The sequence below is a fragment of the Tauraco erythrolophus genome, chromosome 10 (assembly GCF_009769465.1).
Source record: "Tauraco erythrolophus isolate bTauEry1 chromosome 10, bTauEry1.pri, whole genome shotgun sequence".
Classification (NCBI taxonomy): Eukaryota; Metazoa; Chordata; class Aves; order Musophagiformes; family Musophagidae; genus Tauraco; species Tauraco erythrolophus.
Window position 1 is genome coordinate 2,810,251 of NC_141474.1, and position 21,875 is coordinate 2,832,125.

At 42.3% G+C, this 21,875-nt stretch overlaps 1 protein-coding gene across 1 annotated transcript in view; it reads right to left on the reverse strand.

Moving 5' to 3' along the window:
• HMCN1 (hemicentin 1) overlaps positions 1–21,875 on the reverse strand; it is a 201,735-nt gene that overhangs the window by 105,778 nt on the left and 74,082 nt on the right. The window contains exons 12-25 of the mRNA XM_086617855.1: positions 18,832–18,973; positions 18,290–18,417; positions 17,438–17,551; positions 16,061–16,219; positions 15,138–15,332; positions 14,327–14,425; positions 13,384–13,511; positions 10,447–10,591; positions 8,816–8,928; positions 7,327–7,486; positions 6,103–6,277; positions 3,387–3,514; positions 702–974; positions 315–410 (exon numbers count right to left, since the gene is read on the reverse strand). Of these exons, the coding sequence (XP_086473981.1) occupies positions 315–410; positions 702–974; positions 3,387–3,514; positions 6,103–6,277; positions 7,327–7,486; positions 8,816–8,928; positions 10,447–10,591; positions 13,384–13,511; positions 14,327–14,425; positions 15,138–15,332; positions 16,061–16,219; positions 17,438–17,551; positions 18,290–18,417; positions 18,832–18,973 (2,055 nt within the window). The remainder of the gene's footprint in view (positions 1–314; positions 411–701; positions 975–3,386; positions 3,515–6,102; positions 6,278–7,326; positions 7,487–8,815; positions 8,929–10,446; positions 10,592–13,383; positions 13,512–14,326; positions 14,426–15,137; positions 15,333–16,060; positions 16,220–17,437; positions 17,552–18,289; positions 18,418–18,831; positions 18,974–21,875) is intronic.

The following is a 21,875-nucleotide window of genomic DNA, read 5'->3' on the forward strand; positions in this document are numbered from 1 at the left end:
GTGTCCCTGCCCATGGCAGGGGGGTTGGAACTAGATGATCTTTAAGGTCCCTTCCAACCCAAACCATTCTATGATTCTATGATTCTAAACATTAATAATATCCTTGCTGGCTAGCAATGACTCTTCGCAGAACTTCTGCACATAGTGGTTATTTAAATCACTGTTAGTCCGAATTTTCCAACATTTATATACGGAAAACACTGTGCAGAGCGTACATCTTTATCATGACAAGGAGCACACAGAAACTCAGCAATTTTCAACAGTCAAGAGAAAAACATACTTCTGTCTCTAAAGGTGGTAATGAGGATACACACCTTTTGCTGGGCACGGGAATGCGACGCGTTGATTTGCCACCCTTTCTTGAAAGGGACTATTGTACGGAGGGTCCAGATCCTCTATAGTAGGAGACTCTGAAAGAAAATTAGATCCAAAAAAAATTTGACTTCTGCTCCCAAAAGTCAAAATACAGTCTGGCAATGTGTAACACTTCCAAGTCCGTCATCAACACGAGGTCAGACTCCAATAACCCTCTTTACATTGATGGACTGTACTATACGAGCAGTCTTGATTTCAGTGGGAATATTTAGGAAGTAAGCAGTACAAAGAGGCTTTCAAATTTGACTGAAATTGGTTCTCTCTATTTGTTTTGAATTTATACCTCGCCAGGGCAGGAGGCAAGATTACAGCCCTCATATAAATACCTTGAACTTGTACTGTTATCTCTGACATGTCACTGCCTGCTACGTTACTAGCGACACACTTGTAGATTCCGGCATCGGGACGCTGGACGTTGCTGATGCTCAGAGCTCCATCCAGGCTCTGGATAAACCGCCCACCGTCTATTGGCACAGCACTGCTGCCTTTGAGCCAGGTGATGGATGGAGGGGGCATCCCTTGGGCACTGCAGGGTATGTCGACTCTGTGGCCAGCCTGGACTTTGAACACTCGAGGCCCACGCTGTATCTTCGGAGGAACTGAGGAAGACAAGTGTAGTCCACAGTTAACATGAAGAAAATTATGTGCAAGATTCATTCTTGAAGGAAATTATTTTCCATTTTTGTCGTTTTAGAAAACGTCCTTCCTTATTCACTGAAAGCCAATTCCCTCAGGTGACTAAGGAAGCAGACCTGCATGTGTTCTACAAAGGACAGGATGCAGGATGCCCTGCTGCTGAACTTATTTGAAGAATCATAGAATGGTTAGGGTTGGAAGGGACCTCAAAGATCATCTAGTTCCATGGGCAGGGAAATCCTCCACTACACCAGGTTGCCCAAAGCCTCATCCAACCTGGCCTTGAACACCTCCAGGGATGGGGCAGCCACAGCTTCTCTGGGCAACCTGTGCCAGTGCATCACCACTCTCAGAGTGAAAAATTTCTTTCTTATATCTAACCTAAATCTCCCCTCTTTCAGTTTAAAGCCATTGCCCCTTGTCCTATCACTACACACCCTTGTAAAAAGTCCCTCTCCAGCTTTCCTGTAGGCCCCCTTTAGGTACTGGAAGGCTGCTATAAGATCACCCTGGAGCCTTCTCTTCTCCAGGCTGAACAGCCCCAACTCTCTCAGCCTGTCTTCATAGCAGAGGTGCTCCAGCCCTCTGATCATCTTCGTGGCCTCCTCTGGACTTGTTCCAGTAGCTCCATGTCCTTCTTGTGTTGGGGACTCATTTCAAGAAGCTACATTTCAAATTCTACTGCATGACTTCCATACGAACAGTACAATATTGTTATATTGAGCACTTTTGAAGAGCTATGGGTACTGGCTCTTCATAACACAAAACAATTTGAAAGCTTTTATGATAAAGTTAATTACATTTTCCTTTTGACATTTTAATTTCCTTCCTCTAATCCCTGATCTCTGTATGCTTCCAAATAAAAGTTCGGATAAGGAGATAAAATATGACTGGAAGAGATTTTGCTGGTCCCAAAGAGTAATATAAATCCAACATAACTCTTTGGCCACAATGTTTTTCTTTTTAAGGATTGTTCACAATAAAAAGACTTACAAAGAATGTCTGAAACAATAACAAGTGCCATATTTTCAGAATTTCTGTTAATGTACGATTACAGATAAAGAGAGACGTGCACTGATCTCAGACTCCTCTACCCACAGGACCAGAAAACAGTCTGTTGTAGCCATTGTAATTGCATCAACACAGTCTGAAGGTTTCAGAGCTGCTGGGGGCAATCTGGTACATTCCTGGTAGGTGATCCACGTCAAAGACGTGTGTTGGCAATGAGCACTGGCAGCAACGGAACCACGGAAGAACTATCTATACTCCCACAATTACCACTGATCAGCTTTGTCTGGGCTGTGCCAGGCCATGGCTCCTGCACCCCAATCTCCTACGTACCTCCTGCCAGAGCTAAAGAACACGTGTCACAACCAGAGCTTCTGCCTGACACAGGTGAGGAGGAAAAAATGAGAGAGCATGGAGCTGACAGCACATGACGTTGAGATTGTGGTTAGGGCCCCAGTTGGGGAAGCAGGAGAGAGATAAGGGAGTGAGAATGTGATGATCTATGATAAGAAGGAGAGAAAAGGGGACACGGGTCCTGGCTTGAGCAAGAGTGACTAGAACCTTTACTGAGAGGGAGGAAGGTGGGCACAAGCGCCGGGTGCTGGTTTGAATGCAAAGACCAGTAAGACAGGTTAAGGTATTAGTTTGCAAAGGAGGGTACAGCACAACGTATACACACATAGCTGTGCACAAAACCAGGAGCAGCTGCCTACCCACACGTGACACAGCTGCACACCAGTCTCCTGAGCAGGAATGCAAGCAAACTTTGACATTTGCTACCAAAAGAGTTGGCATACGTAATTCCTATCAAGTTGGTGAGAACTTGATGGCACGGGGCTCTGAGCAACCTGATCAAGTTGAAGATGCCTGTGCTCATTGCAGAGGGGGTTGGACTAGATGACCTTTGAAGGTCCCTTCCAACCCAGACCATTCTGTGATTTTATGAACTTGACATCTGTAAGCCTCACCCAACTCTGCTAGCTTCAGCCACTGTTTGCAGACTCACTACTGAGACACCTCTTGCACAGAGAACATCCAAGTCCAGTAGAACAAAAGTTTTCAGTTCTTGAAACTCCTCTGGCTGACTTAAAAGGAGTCAAATGTCATATTGTGTTATAATTCATCCATGAGGCAAAGGAACACTAAAGGAAGGTGTGTATATATATAGTTATATATAGATATGCATGTATATGCAATATTTCCTTTCCACATAATCAATAACAACTTGCATATGAAGACAATACGACCTGAAAAAATATAGGTCAATAGCATTTATTGTACATAAGGGAAAACGTTTGAAAAGCTCTGCATGATGCTAAATTCCACGTGGAAACTTGCAGATGATTATCCTTTAAGTCAAAACTTACCCTGTACACTCAGCTTCACGGACTGAGTCACGTTCCCAGCAATATTTGTGGCTACACAGACATACATTCCACTGTCTGACACTTGTGTCTCCCTGATCTTCATTGACCCCGAGGGTAGGAAAGTGTGTCTGGAAAAATAAGAAGCAGATAAAGTGTATAAACACATATTGAAAGGTGAATGACCTCCACTTAGACACTGCTCATGATTGCTACAAGCTAAAATAACACCATTCTGCAGGGCACGTATTACGGAACTACGAGTTCCACTTACTCATTGTATCTAACTTTTGCCGAGCCACCACGTTCGGAATACACAGCAAATATCTAAACAAGATCCAAATCACAAAATGTGATTCTAGCTACTGACAGGACACTTTAAAATCTGTCTTGTTTCTAGAAACGAAGAAGCAAAAGACAAACAAAAAAATCAGGTAGACGAAATCATAGAATCATAGAATGGTTTGGGTTGGAAGGGACCTCAAAGATCATCTAGTTCCAAGCCCCCTGCCGTGGGCAGGGACACCTTCCACTACACCAGGTTGCCCAAAGCCCCATCCAACCTGGCCTTGAACACTGCCAGGGATGGGGCATCCACAACTTCTCTGGGCAACCTGTTCCAGTACCTCACCACCCTCAAAGGTGCTCTTCAACCTCCCATCACAAATTTTTGCTCAGCAGGGTCAGAAAGTTAACTGATAGCATTTCACCCTGGCAAAATGGTGAGTTAAAGTGAGAAGGAGGGTTTCTGAAGAGTATTCCGATTCAAATCCCACATGTTTCCACATCCATTCTGATGTTTACAGAAATTGTCACTCTTCATCACTAAATAGTTCACCACTTAGGACCGATTTTTGCTACAGCTCTGTAGTTACACAGGCGTGTAACGTTACAAGACATGGTCTTGGCCAGCTAAGCCAAACTTCTTATGGAGAAATGAAAAGTGATAGAGACGGGGGGGGAAAAATGAGGAGGGAAGAAAAAATGACAGCCAAGAATTGACAAGAAGAAATTCAAGTCTGGCACTCAAGGTTATATATGGAATTTAGGCAAAGTTGGTGGGAACGAGTGGTATCATCTCGGTCTTCCTGTGTCTGGCACTCTCTAATTAGGACAACGTTATCATATGAGTATAAATTTTGGGATCGCAATGATCCAGAGAGATGAATGGAAAGAAAGTGAAGCATATTTCCTCTGGGCCACCCAAATCTGCCTGATATTATGATTTCTCCTCTGCTGCCCATAATTTTCCAAATTTTTTTTTTTTAAATAACTCCAAAAGATAGATGGCTGGGGCAACTTATCTCTCATTATTTTGTCCACTAATTGCATTTAGTTTCTGATAAAAGCTCCATCATTTCTGATTTCACTCTTTTTTTTGTTTACTGGTCACATTTCTGTCATCATCTATGGGTGGTCTCAAACAGTTTTGTTTGGACTAATTCTTTAACTTCTGCTGACATCTGTAAACAATTTTATGGAACGGGCTGAGCTGGATTTCTGCTACTCTGGACAACTTGGCTCTCTCCATAACAGCCATGAGCAAGTAGTTTAATTTATCAACGTCTCCAGAGGTAAAACGAGGACAAATAAGGGACCAAGAATGCAGATTCGTTAGTGCATGCAACATGCTCACAGGACACAGCAGAAAAATTCCACACGGATTACTAACAACAAATCAACTCCCTGTGCACCAGCCTCCTTCACCAAACATGCTGGCCCGGCAGCGATTAGTTGCTGAGGCTGTTGCAGACTTGCTGGGACGGGTGGCTCGGAGGTGCGGATTGGACCCCGAAGGAAGCAGGCTCACCTCCAGGTCCGTACGATTCCCTACTTCAGCTCGGACACTGGCTGATTCCTTCCACTTGGGCCAGTGAGAGACACCAAACAACGGGCTCAGCAACCGCGCCAGCGCGCGTTTGGCCAGCGTTAGCGTTTCTTGGCTTATCAATAGAGTTGTAGCCTAGATGAGAGGCATCCTGAAGACTAGAAAGCACCAGCACAGCCCATGACAGCACCTGGCACTTCAACTGGGAACACAGGACAATCACCTACTCCTTTCCTCTCTTACTTTGTGCCATACTAAAACAATAAGGTAGAACTCCAACGCTGTGGCCCATGCTGTAAACAAGACAGTCCCCAACTCTTCAGTCTCTGAAGGTTGTCAACTCAACATTTTTATGAGCCTTTAGCTGTGCTTTCACATGTTCGAGAACATCTGGAGACTTTTTGGATCCAAAAGACAGCGAGCAATGAGCCCTTGTAAGCACTCCCAAACATTTATCATCATCTGCATTCTACTGACAGCCCAGACTTCATCTGAATAACACACAATGCTCCCACGAGCATAAATACGAAGTGCTTAAGAAAAGAAAAACAGGTTTTAAACATTTATAATCATGCACAGATTACATGGGTCTCCGAGCACCACCGCAGTACAAATGTAACAGGATCTCTTTTGTCTTGGCCTCCTGAGATGGTGTACAAACACGCACTGGAATGGAAGCTGTGCCATAATGCACAGTCTTAGTGTCCTTCAGAAAGAGACATACTCTTGGTTTGGGAGAGTTTCAAGACCTACTAAAACAGGGTCCTCATGCAGGACAACTTAATACCTTCTGACTGGTCCTGTGGCAACCAGAAATCACACACCCTTTCAAAATCTTGAAAGCTTAAGATGCAATTTCACTTTTCTTTCGTTTTCATTGAACATTGTTACCTTGGAGAGAACGGAGATATGAGCTGCGTTTCTTTGGCCCAAGTAATTATGGGAGGTGGCAAGCTCTTTACTTCACATGGAAGTGTGACATCTTCCCCTGCAGTTACTGAGATCTCTATGGGTTTATCATATGCATCTCCTTGTTGGTCTCCAGGCCTGGATACTCTCGGTTTCACTGTAACATGGAACATGTTAAGAAGCTGCAATGAATATACATATTTGTACAAATGTAACACCATACAGTTTTACTTCAGATTAAATATGGTTTTTTTATCAGGTATACAATATTACACTCCTGTTTTTAATGCCACGTCTGCAATAGACATAAATCACTGTAATGCTGATGTACGGTGCCTGTGGCTCAGACACTGGCTGATGCCTACATGCAATAAGGGAGAAGTTCTTCCCTCTGAGCGTGGTGAGGCACTGGCACAGGTTGCCCAGAGAAGCAGTGGATGCCCCATCCCTGGCAGTGTTCAAGGCCAGGTTGGATGAGGCTTTGGGCAACCTGGTGTAGTGGAAGGTGTCCCTGCCCATGGCAGGGGGGTTGGAATGAGATGATCTTTGACGTCCCTTCCAACCCAAACCATTCTGTGATTCTATGATTCTATGCAATACCACAAACACCAGCAAGACTTCCCTGTCTACCCAAAAAGTCGGATAGCAACAGATATAGGCAGTTCATGCATATGTTGAGCTCTGTATTGCACAGGTAGTTTGCAACCAATACCTGAACTATGTTACACTGCAGCATCAATATCTACAAGACATCAAAGCCTTGCAAAGCAAGCCTACACCTAAATCTATTTTTTTTATAATACTGGGAGATGGTAGGAAGCTTTGGGACCAGTGGGATTAATGGATCTTCATAGTTATATCAGCAGGAACTTCTATCTCTATACAGATGTTTCCTATTCACTTCCATAAATGATTAAATTATGATCAGCCCAAGATCCTAGTCCATGACCTCAGGGAAGAGGTATTGGGAGGTTTCAGGAGAACAATACCAGCTGAAGGATAAGCCTTTGACTATCAGCCATTTGTAAAATTGCCTAGTATGCGGATTCAGCGATCCAGGACAAAGTCAAAACACTGATGAGAGATCAGTTCAAATCCCGTTTGCACTGTGGGTATCCCACAATCCACCTGAGTGGGTTTTACCATCTAAAGCAACACGGGGAGAGAGAGACAACGCCACTGGATGTGATTTTAGCTCATTCCTACCGTAGACAGTCAGCTGGACTTTCCGTGTGGCATAACCAGCAGCATTTGTCGCAGTGCACACGTATTCCCCAGTCTCTTCACCCCCTGGGGAAACTACGTACAGACTTCCATCAGACCCTGCTGAAAATTTCACATCGCTGGAAAGAATTACTTCTCCTTTCTGTGGAAAGAAAAAAAAAATAATAAACAGTCCATAGCATATGGATTTTCTAAAATAAAGCAAATTACAATAATTTTATTCAATAAAAGCTAAAGCCTTAGTGCCTGTAGCATCTCCCCTAGCTTACCCCATTGCCCTGACCGATTCTTCATCTGAAGACTATTGTATTTTCAATATAACACTGAGTCTGATTTTTACTGTGCAATATGCTCCACGTTCTTTAATGCATTTCTGTAGACTGAGCAATATTTTAATTTACATTACAGTACTGATTCTATTGTTTATGGCTGAGATGGACAAAATATTTTATACTAACTACGAAGCCTGGGCCCCAAATTCCATCCATACAAATTAACTAACTCAATTAACTTCAGATTCCTTGAGTGTCACTCTGTAAGTAGTAACAAGAGCAAAAGCACAGGGATTCTTATGCAGAAATCTTGTTACATTTTACAGAACACGGTTCTTAAAAGAATTTTTTTTAAAAAAAAATATATTAATCAAGATTTCAACTCGGTTAATTTTGACATTGATTTCTGATGTCAGAATGGATTCTATATACATTATACAAAATGTTTCTTAGTCAGCAGACCCTTCCTTGTCTGCATTGAAAGTTATACACAGTAATTAAGAAAAACACTCCTCCGGTGCTTTCCTCCCTACCAAACCAACACGGTTAGCTGTTCTATTCCTTCTTCTAAAAAAAGTTGTTCACAAAGTCCCAATCAGTGACACGCTTGCACAACTTCTGAGGCACAAGAGTGCCTTCACAGCCATGTCGTGTGAGCTGTAGCATACCCCAAACAACTGTTCTTACCAAAAATTCTGCTGTTCAAGTAGGGAAAAAAACCCAAATATGACTTTCAGACAAATTCCAAAAAAGACTGGGGTCCTCCTCAGTGGACATCTTGTCAGGGACATAATTGACAAGTGAGAGGTGGTTAACTCTAGATTGTCATTATTAGACACACTATCCTCGGAGGAAAAAGTCATCCTAAAGTAAGGCTCCAAAACAAAAACGAATTTTCAATCTGTGGCAGGTTGCCTAATCTGCAATTATCAACTCACCACAGGAATATAAATAATTTCTAAAGTGTGAAAAACATAAAGATACAGCGATAACCAAAGTCCTTCCAAAGAACACTGATGTATGGCTGGACCACAGCCAGAAAGCACTCCTCCAAGAAACAAAAGCAGATATGAGCAAACAGAGAATTCCAGGTCTCTCCCAGCCGAGGCTTTTGGCTGTGTGTCTTGCATACAGCTTTTATGACAACTAAACAACGTGTTGAGTTCATCTTTCGCCACGAACGAAAGTTGAGACATTACCTTGGACCAGACAATAGATGGCTTAGGAACTCCACTTGCTTTGCACGGTAACGTTACTGGGATTCCTTCAATGGTGCTGAAGATCTGCTGGCCATGCTGAATAACCGGCAGAACTAAAAATAAAGGGAAATATTAAACCGTTGCAGAAGACAGACTTCAAACGATGGCACAACTCTTACAATAAAATCCTTGTGTTCAGTTACTACTTCACACAGGCAGCAGGATCTGGGAATTTTCAGCCTCCTCTGACCCCTAACACTGACCATGCCCAGCCACTCTCCCCTTCGCTCTCCAGTCTCTGACAACATTTCAAGCTTCCCAAAACAATATTTTATGTGGTTCAACCTACACAGTACCTTTCATAAGAATGGACTCAGCACCATGACAGGGAGGTTAGATTAGATGATCTCTAAGGTCCCTTCCAGCCTGTGCCATTCTATGATTTTTGGTGCTGACTCAATTTCCACCACTGGCCAATGTTCTGAACGGAGCAGATATGAGAGTGAAGAACGGATCACACGCCAAGCTCACTTGATCTTTGCTACGAACGTTTCAAAAGCTGTGCTAGCTGCAGTGATGGCTTCTGCAGGGACCGACTGTCAGATGAACTTGAATAAAAATACCAGACCACTTCATAAAATTATTAACAAGAGATAACAAGAACCTCGGTTGTCCTACTTAACTGAGCTGGTTTTGAATTAACAATAGAAAAAAGATGATTGGAATCAAGGTTACAATACCAAAAAACTAGATCTTTCTAAAACCAAATATATTAGAATCATAGAATGGTTTGGGTTGGAAGGGACCTCAAAGATCATCTAGTTCCAATCCCCCTGCCATAGGCAGGGACACCTTCCACTACACCAGGCTGCTCAAAGCCTCATCCAACCTGGCCTTGAACACTTCCAGGGATGGAGCATCTACAACTTCCTTTCTGTTCTTAAGTTCTGAAAATATTCCAAAAACTAGTGTTGACAGGCAAGACCTTATCAGACACTGAGTACTTGTCTGTATTTAAAAATAATAGCTATTCTTAACGTAAAAGGATGTTTCAGCATCTTCAGTGAAGCTTAAAATAAATATCCCATGACTAATTTAACACGCCAGAAAATTCCACACTGTAAACCATGATGGTTGTGACCCCACACAGAGTTGACACAAGTGTCTTCAGCTGAAAAACAGATGGGTCACCACAGTGCTAACACTTTGTCTTGATGACACTGTAATTTTAGGTATTTTTTAATCAAAGAAAAAAACCAAAAACAAACCAAACAAACCCAAACCCAAGATATTTTGCCAAACTCATAACTCATTTTAATTCTAATCCTCCCATGAGTCCTGCTTATGTCAGTCATGAAACTCCCAGACAGTTTTCCATCGTTTTCCAGTAAACTTCCACTTGCACCTGTGTTGTTAATAAAGCTGGAGATCTTGACTGCACAGCCCAACCTTTTAAACATCTACTTTACAAACGACGATCTTCTATGATCCCAAAATAGTGAAATTTTCATTTTTATTTTAAAACCAATCACCCAGTTCTTTCCCGTGCGGCGGATCCGATCTCCCGCCACGTTCCTTGACAAAGTAACATCATTACAAACGAGGACATGACTCTTTATTACGCTCCTTACCATACACGCTCACGGCAGTGGTTTTGTTGCTCGTCCCAGCCACGTTGCTGGCCATGCAGGTGTAATGGCCACCATCCTGCAGCCGAACTCTTTCCAGGTGCAGGCTCCCATCGCTGCGAACGCTGACGTAGGGGTTGGGCACCAGCTGCCAACAGAGCCATGGAACGTTTTACCGCAGAAAATACTTGATAATATTTACTTTGGGACGCGGCGCGGCTTTACTTGACTGTTTCACATTCTTAAAAATTCCTGGAGAATTTTACTAGAGATTTTCCTACTTTCCACCTTTCATAAAAAGCTAGTTTGAAATAAGAATTTTGGTAGCACCTCATATTTCCTGCCAGAGTGAGATTAAGATCTGCAACGGCAATTCTGCACTGCCACAGCACGAACAGAACTGCCCCTCGTGCAAAATCAAACTTAGCTGAATTATTTTACTGCAGTTTTTCTTGGTTGTTCCAGCAACCCAGTTTCATCCTGGATCCACTCCTGGTGAGTGCAATGACTTGTTCTCCTTCCACAAACAGACTCCTTTTTTGCTTTTCCTTTTTTTCTCAGCAGTGTATTGCGTTTGCGTGGCAAGGTTTTGGTAGCAGTGGGGCTGCAGGGGTGGCTTCTGTGAGAAGCTGCTAGAAGCTTCCCTTATGTCCCAAAGCCAGCTGGCTCCACGATGGACCCACCATTGGCCAAGTCCGAGCCCATCAGTGACAGTGGGATAACATATTGGAGAAGGGGGAAAAAAAACACTGCAAAAATAGCAGCTGGGAGAGAGAAGGGAGAGAAACAACTCTGCAGACTCCAAGGTCAGTGAAGAAGGAGGAAAGGTGCTCCAGGCACCAGAGCAGAGGTTCCCCTGCAGCCTGTGGTGAAGACCGTGGTGAGACAGGCTGTGCCCTGACAGCCCATGGAGGTCCACGGTGGAGCAGAGATCCACCTGCAGCCTATGAAGGACCCCATGCCAGGGCAGGTGAATGCACCCAAAGGAAGCTGTGACCCCATGGGAAGCCCATGCTGGAGCAGAGTCCTGGCAGGACCTGTGGGCACACAAAGAGAGGAGCCCACAATGGAGCAGGCTTGCTGGTAGGACTTGTGACCCCGTGGGGAACCCACTCTGGAGCGTCTGTTCCCGAAGGGCTGCACCCTGTGGGAGGGACCCCATGCTGGAGCAGAGGAAGAGTGTGAGGAGTCCTCCCCCGAGGAGGAAGGAGTGGTAGAAATAACGTGTGACGAACTGACAGCAACCCCCATCCCCATCCCTCTGCACCACTGAGGGGAGGAGGCAGAGAAAATTGGGAGTGAAGTTAAGCCCGGGAAGAAGGGAGGGCTGGGGGAAAGGTGTTTTTAAGATTCAGTTTTATTTTTCATTATCTTGCTCTGCTTTGATTGGTAATAATTTTCCCCAAGTCTGTTTTCCGCCATGATGGCAATTATTGAACGATCTCTCCCTGTCCTCATCTCATCCCACGAGTCTTCCATTATATTTTCTCTGTCCTGTCCAGTCGAGGAAGTGAGTGATAGAGCAGCTCTGGTGGGCACCTTGGCATCTAGCCAGGACCAACCCACCACATACAGTTATCAAAACCTTCCAACTCGCTATATCCATCACGTAGAAGTGATCAGCTCTGAAGCATACCATTGTGAAAGATAAAAAAAAAGTTATAACATTCTCAAAAGAAGACTAATTTTTTAAAAGTGATATAACCTATAGGAACATCAAAAAAAAAAAAAAAAAATCAATGAGCTCAGCAACACAGACTTGCCTTACAGAAAGGTTGTTAAAATGCAAAATTGTCCCAGTTATGCTGTGCTCAGAAAAAGCTGCATTCTTCTCTGGATATAACTTACTCCAACGCTTTCCTTGGAGTGCAGCTTTTGCCACGTGCTTACAATTACAGGAAACTAGCACTACTACACAGAGGAATTAGCAACTCGACAAGGAGGATCCTGCCAGTATTTCAAGTTACAGCCTTTGCTACTTGCACCTACACAGTCTAATGAAAAGGCCAACGAATCCCAGCACTTCAAGAACTGAGCAGAAAACTCTCCCAAGCCAAGGGTCAGGCAGTGCCAGGCTTCTGCTTGGTGACAATAATCAAAAAATTTTGCTATCATTTTTTAATTACAGCTGTGGAGAAAGGCCTTGAGGGAGAAATTAGCAAGCAAGATAAAAAGCAGAGCTTCATAGGGATGTTAAAGCCAGGAATTTGGCTGCTTCTAAAGAAATGGAACTTCACTCAGACAACTAACCTAGGCATGGTGTTCACACCACCTTCTGCTTGCAGGAGTTATAAACTGGCAACGGCTTGCTCTCAAGTGGGAAAGAAAACAAGCTCTTTCATGCTCTGAGCAGCGCTCATCCCATCAGCAACATTAAAAAGTCATGATGTAAAACATAAAAACTGCTTTGGAAAGTAAGTAAAATAGAAGATAAAGGACAATTTGGAAATATTTCAGTTCCAAGTTCTTTTCTAGATCTTCATGTCCCCCATTCCCATCTCTTATTCCTTCATCTGTGCTTCAGAGTTAGAAATTTCCTGCCATGAAGAGTGATGAGAGAGGCATAACGGTCAGGATGCCACACTTCCACTTTCCTATTTTGAACAACAATAAACTCATTTCTGAGGGGAATGGCTGTACTCTGAACGCCAGCAGAAACTCAGAAACACCTACTGCCTTACAGACACAGCCAACTGCCTTCTCCTGAGGAGGTGGCAGCTCCAGCTGAGCGGTGGCTGGCTGCTGTAATTCACCTCGATGACGTTGGATCCTTGTTTCGTGTCCAATCTCCTGAAGCATCTTTATTTTTAAGCATAAAATCTATCAATCTATCTGTAGATCAACTTTTGTAAATGAAAGCAAGTTGTTTATCATGGTTTGAAATGTCAGCTGTAGATTTTTTTCTGCCAATACATCTTACAGGAAAGAAACCAGTCTTACCACCATACTGTTTTTAATCCACCTCCGGTCTGGAATGGGGTTTCCAGCAAGCAGTACGCATGGCAAAGTGAGCTGCTGCCCCTCAATAACATTGGCTGTGGCTGGACTTACTCCAATCAGAGGGGTAACTTGAGCAAAAGAAAGAAGAAATTATTAAGAATTTTTATACCTTTATGTAAAGAATTAAATCTGAATTTTTATTATCAGTCCTGTCACTAACTCTACTTGCAGCAGCATCAGACAGAAGCCTCCTTGTGCAAAGAGCACCACCGATTCCCACCACATGTTTTAAGTTAACAAATGGTTTCTCAGATGGCAGATGGACTCCATTCTTATCCTCCTGCAAACATATACATTCCATAGCATTGTTTTTCTTTTTATTGCCAATTGTCCAACTGAGATAATAAACAACTAACTCCTTAATAGTACAGCTATTGTCAAAGCTAGACATTTACTGTCTTCTTGGACCACTAAGATTCCTTCTCAGTTATATCAACACACTGACCTAAGCAAGTTCATTGCTATTTTGTTATGTTTTGTGGGTTTTTTTTTACTAATTAATTAAATGGCACAAAGCCCATCATCAGCATTCATCATTATAGTGACTTTTCATTCCTTAAGAAATTTACTTAGGAATAAGAAACAGAACACAGGATAAATCACTTTTTGAAGGTCCATGTTATAAAGTGAAAAGACAATGTTCTAACATGCTAAATTCACTGAAATAAATTACAATATTCCATGCAAATGTCTTCTGATTCAGTTTGTCTAAATACAGCTATAGAGAGGAGCATATAGATACGTCGCCAGGTATGTACATAACCCACAGACATCCTATTTGTTGGACAAACCCCACCAGTTATCACCTCCTCCAGCATATTCCAGGTATTGAAACGCTGGAGCCTTTCCTTTCACTGTCACCACTGACATTAACCAGCCTTACCCAGCCCAGTTACTGTGATCGTGGCTGGTCGCGACTGAATCCTTCCAAACTGGTTCTCAGCTTCACAGATGTAAGTTCCTTCATCACTGACCCACAAACCTGGGGGGGGGGGGGGGGGGGGGGGGGGGAAGAGATGAGATTGCAGCATCTGAAATGCTACTGAGAAGTTTGCAATATATGGATACTCTAGCCTTTTATCTTTCAGTTTCAAATAGATGGCATCATTCCTTTCCATCCAAGTACAGAAGCAAGTACTTGAGTAAAAAAAAGCATTATATACATATATATGATATTTTTCATCACTTTGTATACTTTAATAGAGTATATATTAATGTGCACAAGTAATATGAATAAGAGAGCTAATTGAAAACAGAATAACATCTCTTAGTGTAAGGGTGACTGAAATGCTCCAAGGAACTGAAATCACAAAGCCACTTGCAGAATTTCTGGATATTACCCGAATTAGAACCTGCCTAAAACAGTGAGTTCAGAAACACTTCTCAAAAAAAAAAAACAAAAACAACCCCTCAGAAATTAAAATCTACGGCTCCTCAGTACCAACAGAGAGAATAACCCACATTTACTTAAAGTATAATAATTAAAAAAGTAATAATAATAAATAATTTAAAAGTATAAAAAAGTATAATAACTCATGGGAAACTGAACTGCCTGTCAACAGGTCAGTATCAGAAACACAATTTCTGATAAAAATCCAGCCTTTTTACAAAGTTAATGATTTTACCAAGCAGTATAGTAACTTAAATGCTTTGCATATGTGCTATTTCCTTCTGGCATCTCTTAGTCTACCTACTGTTAATAGACAGAGCTCCTGTTCTGAGCTGACTGATGGAACTGACTGCAAATGGTCTTGAGAAAAGGGGAGCCCCATTTAGCCGCCTCCATTTCACCCTTGGTTCTGGGTAACCCTGGACATAGCAGGGCAGTGTGATGTTGGAGCCAATATCTGCAGACTCATCGCCGGGCTCCTGCGTGAAAACTGGGGGAGCTGGGGAAAAAAAGAAAAAAAAAGGATTACACAGAGTGAATCGGGGTTGCAACATGACATCTGCATTCTGCTTGCGCTACTGACGACCTAAATTCATGTCCCATTATGCACAATTATTCTTCTAACAATAGATTGGCAACTCTAGCAGCATCTTACAAAAGCAGTCTTGCATGCTCTGCACTTACAATGGGAAATGGGCTAAACGTCTCTAAAAAATGAAGATACAGCCACCTCCATCAGAAGAACGTACATACTCAAGTGTTGGCATTGTTGAGTTCCTCATCTCCTTCAGACAGCGTGGCTCACTGCTTCAGAAAGTGCACGTGCCTGACAAGAACGTGCCTTTAACGGGACGTGATGTGTCAGGCCACAAGCAGTTAGAAAGAATTAGGACAAGAGAAGAGGAAGAGCTAAGTTGCAACAACCTCACATAGTAACTTGAGGTAGTATAAATATTTTCTACTTGGGAACTATGTTGGGTTGAGGTTTGAACAGCTTCCTCCTCCTCTGCCTCTCTCTTCTTTCTCGTTAACTTTTATGCTTTGCAAAAGTAGGAAGAGTTAAGGGAAGGTGGACTCCAAACATGAAGGAAACAGCTTAGTGAACACCACCAAAACCATGTTCCCAGCAAACACATGTATTTGTGAGAAAGGTTTGAACAAACAAGGCACCATTGACCAGACACTGAAATTAGAATATTTACTGCCTAGATACTGCAAGCTACTCACAGCCAACATCTAGAGTTATCTTTCCAGAAGCTCTCCCTGCATCGTTCGTAGCCACGCAGGTATAGTCACCAGCATCCAGATCTTGTGTCTCCTGGATCTTCAGAAGACCCCGTTGAGCATCAATAATGAGAAATGCTGATGCCCTCAACTCTAAGTCACCTAAGTCCAGACAGAAAAAAAAGTAACTGAAATAAAACAAGGTATTTATCAAAGTTATTCCAACAAAACAGTGTCCAATTTTGAGATTAGTTCACAACGTGCCTCTACTCGATTGAGCAGATGAGTACTCTGACTTCCACTCAACTCAGTGGAGAAATTTGTTTCTAGACTAGATACAATCCCTTTTTCTTTATTTGTTTCACAAGGGGAAAACAAACCCAAGTAGCTTTGGACAGAGATCACCACAAGGACAGTGTGCCAGGATATACTTCTCCATCCCAAGCTAGAGACTATATGTGGCAGCCACCCGTCTGCCAGCTCCGTACCAAGGTGGGAACTCCGCAAAACCTACAAAACAGCCCTGCTACATCCCAAGCTCAGTTGAAGCCACATTCAGGACTGGCCCACGTGCACTCTTTGGGATGATTATCAAAGTTTGTTGACTCCTGCTTTAAAATGCAAGCCAAGCATTAACTGCAGTGAGTCTAAAGTAGCTCTCTTTGAGGGAAGGTTACTTGCAAACAGACCAGAAGAGGGTTTGTGCTTCCCTCCAGCCACTGTCAGAGATGAAGGACTGGACTGGACAAGCAATCTGTTGGCAATATCTACCAAACACGATTACTGGTTTTCCAGAAATCCAGCAGGCAGGTGGTTTATACAACCACACACAGGCATCAGCTGTTTTTTCTGAGAATAAATACTCAGTCTTGAGACATAGGACAGAGAATCCTATGTCAGAGGACTCCCACTTAACTCTAGGAAAACTCCTGCAGTTGTGATACCCAATTTCCTGCTCCACTATTTAAGAAATTGCAGTGGACACTTCTGAGATTTGGAAGAAGGAACAAATAAAAAATCCCTAGGCATTGCGAAACAATTTGAGCAAACATCCAATGGAAAAAATAGACAAACTTTTTGCAATTTTTGTAGCATGTAGCTGAACATTTTCTGTCGAAAGAATAAACCTTATTTAAGTAGGCAAGAGGCTCAGCTTTTTTTTTTTTTTTTATTCATTATGCTACAGTATGTTCATTCACTGTATTTGAACAGGAGCAAGAATTTATGCCCTAGAGGTCAAATGTCATTATCTTCTAGATTTAGAGAATTTCATAGGTCGGTCACTAGTTGGATGCTACATAAAGCTTCTGAGAAAATGAGGTCATTGTTCTAAATATTATTGCTAAAGCGAATAAAGCAAACACAAAGTAAGAAGTGCACCTTTAAACCATTTAACTTGGGGAGGTGGGATTCCAGTTGTTTTACACTCCATAATAGTCGTGTCTCCAAGAGCAACCAGAATTTCACTTCGAACTATGGTCAACGTTGGGCCCTCTAAAAACAAACAATACAGAAAAAATGAGTTCCTTGTCCAAAGCATATACCATTTTTAAGGCATAAACCATGAAATACTCTAATTTCCTCCTGTTATATGGAAGAATATTTGCATTAAAAGTCAGAAAGCCTTAAAAATCATGTAAGATGACAGATAAACACTGGGAAACGGAAAAAGTAGAGTCTGGAATGTCCAGTGCACCCGGACATGGATAGAATATGTGGGAATTTAAGGAAAGAATTGGAAGAGTTTGATGAAATCCAGAGTGTCTCTCTCACTCCAGCCAGATGTTGATCATCAAGAATATTAGTAGTCTGCTATTAATACAATAATGTATTAATACATTAATTCAGGAATAACATAGCTTTTAGAGTACAGAAGTTGGACTAGGATTCCAGAGGGCTAAGCACACTACGGGAATTTTCAGAAACAGGATTCCTTCTCCAAAAATCTACTCAGTATTGCAAGGCTACCCCACTTTAATACCCAAATTTAGGTGTTGGTTTGTTTTTCGTAAAAACAGTGTAAGAAGACACATTAAGCCCCCAATACCACCTAATAACACTACTCAGACTTGAACAGAAAATAAAAGGGGTGTTTGTGAGCTGTTCAACACCCTTTCTGAGTTTTTTGAAATTTCTACCAGTACATTCTGTGCCATTCTAAGTTGAACAGTTCCCTCCTGAGAATGTATTAGTTTGCTTTTTTAATTTCACTACATTATTTCTTTTACTCACCGATGTACGTAAGGGTGGATGTCTGTTTCTCTGTTCCAGCTGAGTTACTTGCCAAGCAACCATAAATTCCTGCATCTTTTGGAATTGCCTTTCTTATGATTAAGGTGCCTTCTGGTGTCAGCCTATACCTGGGAACACACAGGGACCAACCAAAATGATTAGTTAAAATAAAAAGAATAACTGTTACATTTGCACCCCAAGCAGCAACAGCATGACCAGATGTTTATAAACAGTTATTGGTTTGTGGGTTTTTTTTTTATGATAAACAACAATATTAGTATATCTACCAGAAAATATCAATGCATTTTGTAAAAAGCATTGAAATTAATCTCAGAAAAAAACTGAAGAAGAGAACGAAAGTATTTTTATTTGAGAGATGAGGAAATTGAAATTAAAGAGTTATAAAGGTGAAGGTTGAGGTATTATTTCCAAAACTCTCAGACTCCTGTGGATGAAATTGTCAGAATATTTTAGCATTCTTCAAAACCTCTTTCCTGCACGGGAAAAAAACAAAAATAAAGCAAGCAAGCTATAACCCCTACCTGCTCGAACCAATAATAAACATGTCGTTGTGTGTCCACACTACTGTTGGATTTGGATAACCTGTTGCAGAACACCTGATAGACACTTCAGAGCCTTCTGTAAAAGTCTGATTCTTAGGAGAAATGACAACTCTAGGTGGTTCTGGTAAAAGAAATTAAAAACAGCAATTACAAATATCAATTTAGAAAAGACTTACAGATGATAATAATCACTTTATTCCCATTTTCAAACAGTCATATAGTGAGAACGCAATCCTAACAAAGGTCAGTGCCCACTCGTTTCCTTGCTTCCTCTAGCACCAAATTTGTTCACATGATGCCTACACCGTTTTGTTCTGAGATGCAGAATTTGGAGCTCCCAAACGTGGGCACCATTGGTCCATCAAGGTGACAAAGCCAAGCTGAAATCAGAACTGGTGGTGCCAGGTCATTATTTGGAATAGAAACGATGAGAACATTAGTGGTTTCACATGGATTCAACTTGAACATAATCATAGAATGGTTTGGGTTGGAAGGGACCTCAAAGGTCATCTAGTTCCAACCCCCCTGCCATGGGCAGGGACACCCTCCACTACACTAGGTTGCCCAAAGCCTCATCCAACCTGGCCTTGAACACTTCCAGGGATGGGGCAGCCACAACTTCTCCGGGCAACCTGTTCCAGTGCCTCACCACCCTCACTAATTATGCAATAATTAACTCAGGATTTTTAATGCACACTTAAAACTCAGCGAAGCAGCCACAGAAACAATTTTGACAAACTTCAGTCTAATTTGTGCACTCTTGAAAATGAAAGCCAACGAGCACGAGCCTTCTGGCAGGCCAACGGTAAGAATATAACCTGAACGGTGAAAACAGAAGTCAGGATGTACGTGCACACGCAGAAAGAAATTAACAGCACAATCACATTAATGACAATTGGATCTGCAGTGCTAATAATGCCAACGGATATTCGGGATTTGGCTGCACTTTCACCAGAAAAGTGATTGGTGAACTTCACAGAATTCATAGAATTCACTCACTCACATCCTCAGACAGATTCCCTCAGTAAAAAGGACCACCAAAACAATTCACTGTGGCAACTGATGTCTTCTTCTATGGCACACGTGATTTCGTCTTACAGAGGCAAGAAAGAGGTCCACACTGCTTTATGGATGAAAGAGTAGCAGCTTGTAGTACTAACTGCTGCTACTTCACCATAGTTACGGCATGACACCACCTACTATTAGATCAGTAGCATCAATCTTCATCTCAGGAGCTTTGTCCTTTGCTGACCACACGCTGTATTTACCGGTGACCATGGAGTGAAAAGTCTATGCCCAACTACCCCTTTTGGGAGAGTAAAAGTAATCTCCCTGCAGAAGATTGTGCTGCTTCCAGGACAGAAGCGAGGCAGGTTCTGCCTCCTTGCAGGACAGAAACACCGTGGGGTTTACTCAGCAGCTTTTTAAGCAAATTACAACGCAGAACTCGAGAAAACAACCTTCCTCCCCACGATCTCAGCACGCTTCATGAGAGAGGAGTAGTGACTGATAGAAAACCTGAGAAAACGAGAAATGAAATGGTTTCCAACTGCTCAATCAAATTTAGAGCACAGGTAAGAACAGCAGGAGATCTCTTCACCTTTTACATGGAAGGGTTCATCAAGGGTAGCGTTAGTTTGGGAAACACAGGCTGGGAAGTCTATAGATGTTATCAATCAAGTCCCGCTCTGCTGACTTTAACAAGGTGCCTCTGAAGGGCCAACTTCACTTGATAACATGGACTAACTACACCACGTCACGGCTGCACGGCAGGGGAGTACATACCAGGACATACCTGTCCCACGGATATCAGAACTTGCGTTGTCTACCACAAGCACAGTTCACAGAATCACAGAACGGTTTGGGTTGGAAGGGACCTCAAAGATCATCTAGTTCCAACCCCAACTATAGAATTATTTGTCCTGCAATATCTCCTACTGAATAGGAGAGCGAGGTTCCCCAGGAACCTAGTTTTGAAATACAAGTAGTAGCAACATCAGCATGCAAGTCATGGACAGAATTTTGATTTAACTTTTTTAGTATACTTTTATTTAAAATATTTGCACTCCGTTTTGTGTTCGACTTTCATGAATAATTCACCTCCGTTAGTGCTTCGCGCAAACTTATCTGCACGTCCCTATTAAGCACATAAAGCCCCTCTCTCAAAGATACGTGTAACTGCTCTTCAGAGGAAGGCTCTCTGATGCAGCATGGCACCTGGTGCTCCAGGGAGCAAAACTCTTCTTGCCAGGACTCGATGACTCTGTTTTCAGTCATTAACCAGACACGTGAGCTTGCAAAGGATTCCGAGATCCGTAAGTAAAAGTGTGTGCAAAACCACACAGCTATGCTGCCAGAAACAAGGAATAAATCAAATAATAAAGAGCAACTGATTTGCACACGGTTGCAAAATTGGAAACACAGATGCACATAATGCCTTATCATTTCCTTTCTGAAATTTATGCCCGTTAACCTTCCCCAAATTCATTAGTTTTTCACTTGTAGATTTAAATAAAAAGCTGCAGGGTCCTGAAAAGCCTCTCCCGTGTTTCATAACAGGTCTGAAATCTCTGAGCTCCCAGAGAAAGGCAGAGCCTTAATTCCAGAAGCACTAGGATTAAATCCAGATACAAGGGGGGCAGAGGGAGGCAAGAAATGGATGCAAATTACAGAAGCGTCCTCAAGCGATTCACGATGCGCGCAGCTTTCTCAGCTCTTTTTATTCCGTTTTAAATGCTGCCAAGAGACACTGGGAGATATTCTGCACGCTCCAGGATTGGGGAAGGCCTGCTCTCATGTTGCTATTAGGAAAGTGCTTGTCTCAGATGGCAATCACACACGGTGCTTTGGCAACACACCCTTGCCCATGCAGTTATTTTCACACAACGGTATTATCGGAAGCACGCATCTCAGATCTAAGCAGAAGAAGGTGGAAGAAATATTAGTATTTAACATAAAAATCAATGAAATCAATTGAAAAAACTCAATATACACAATTGTAATTCTAGTTGGTAGCTTGAGTA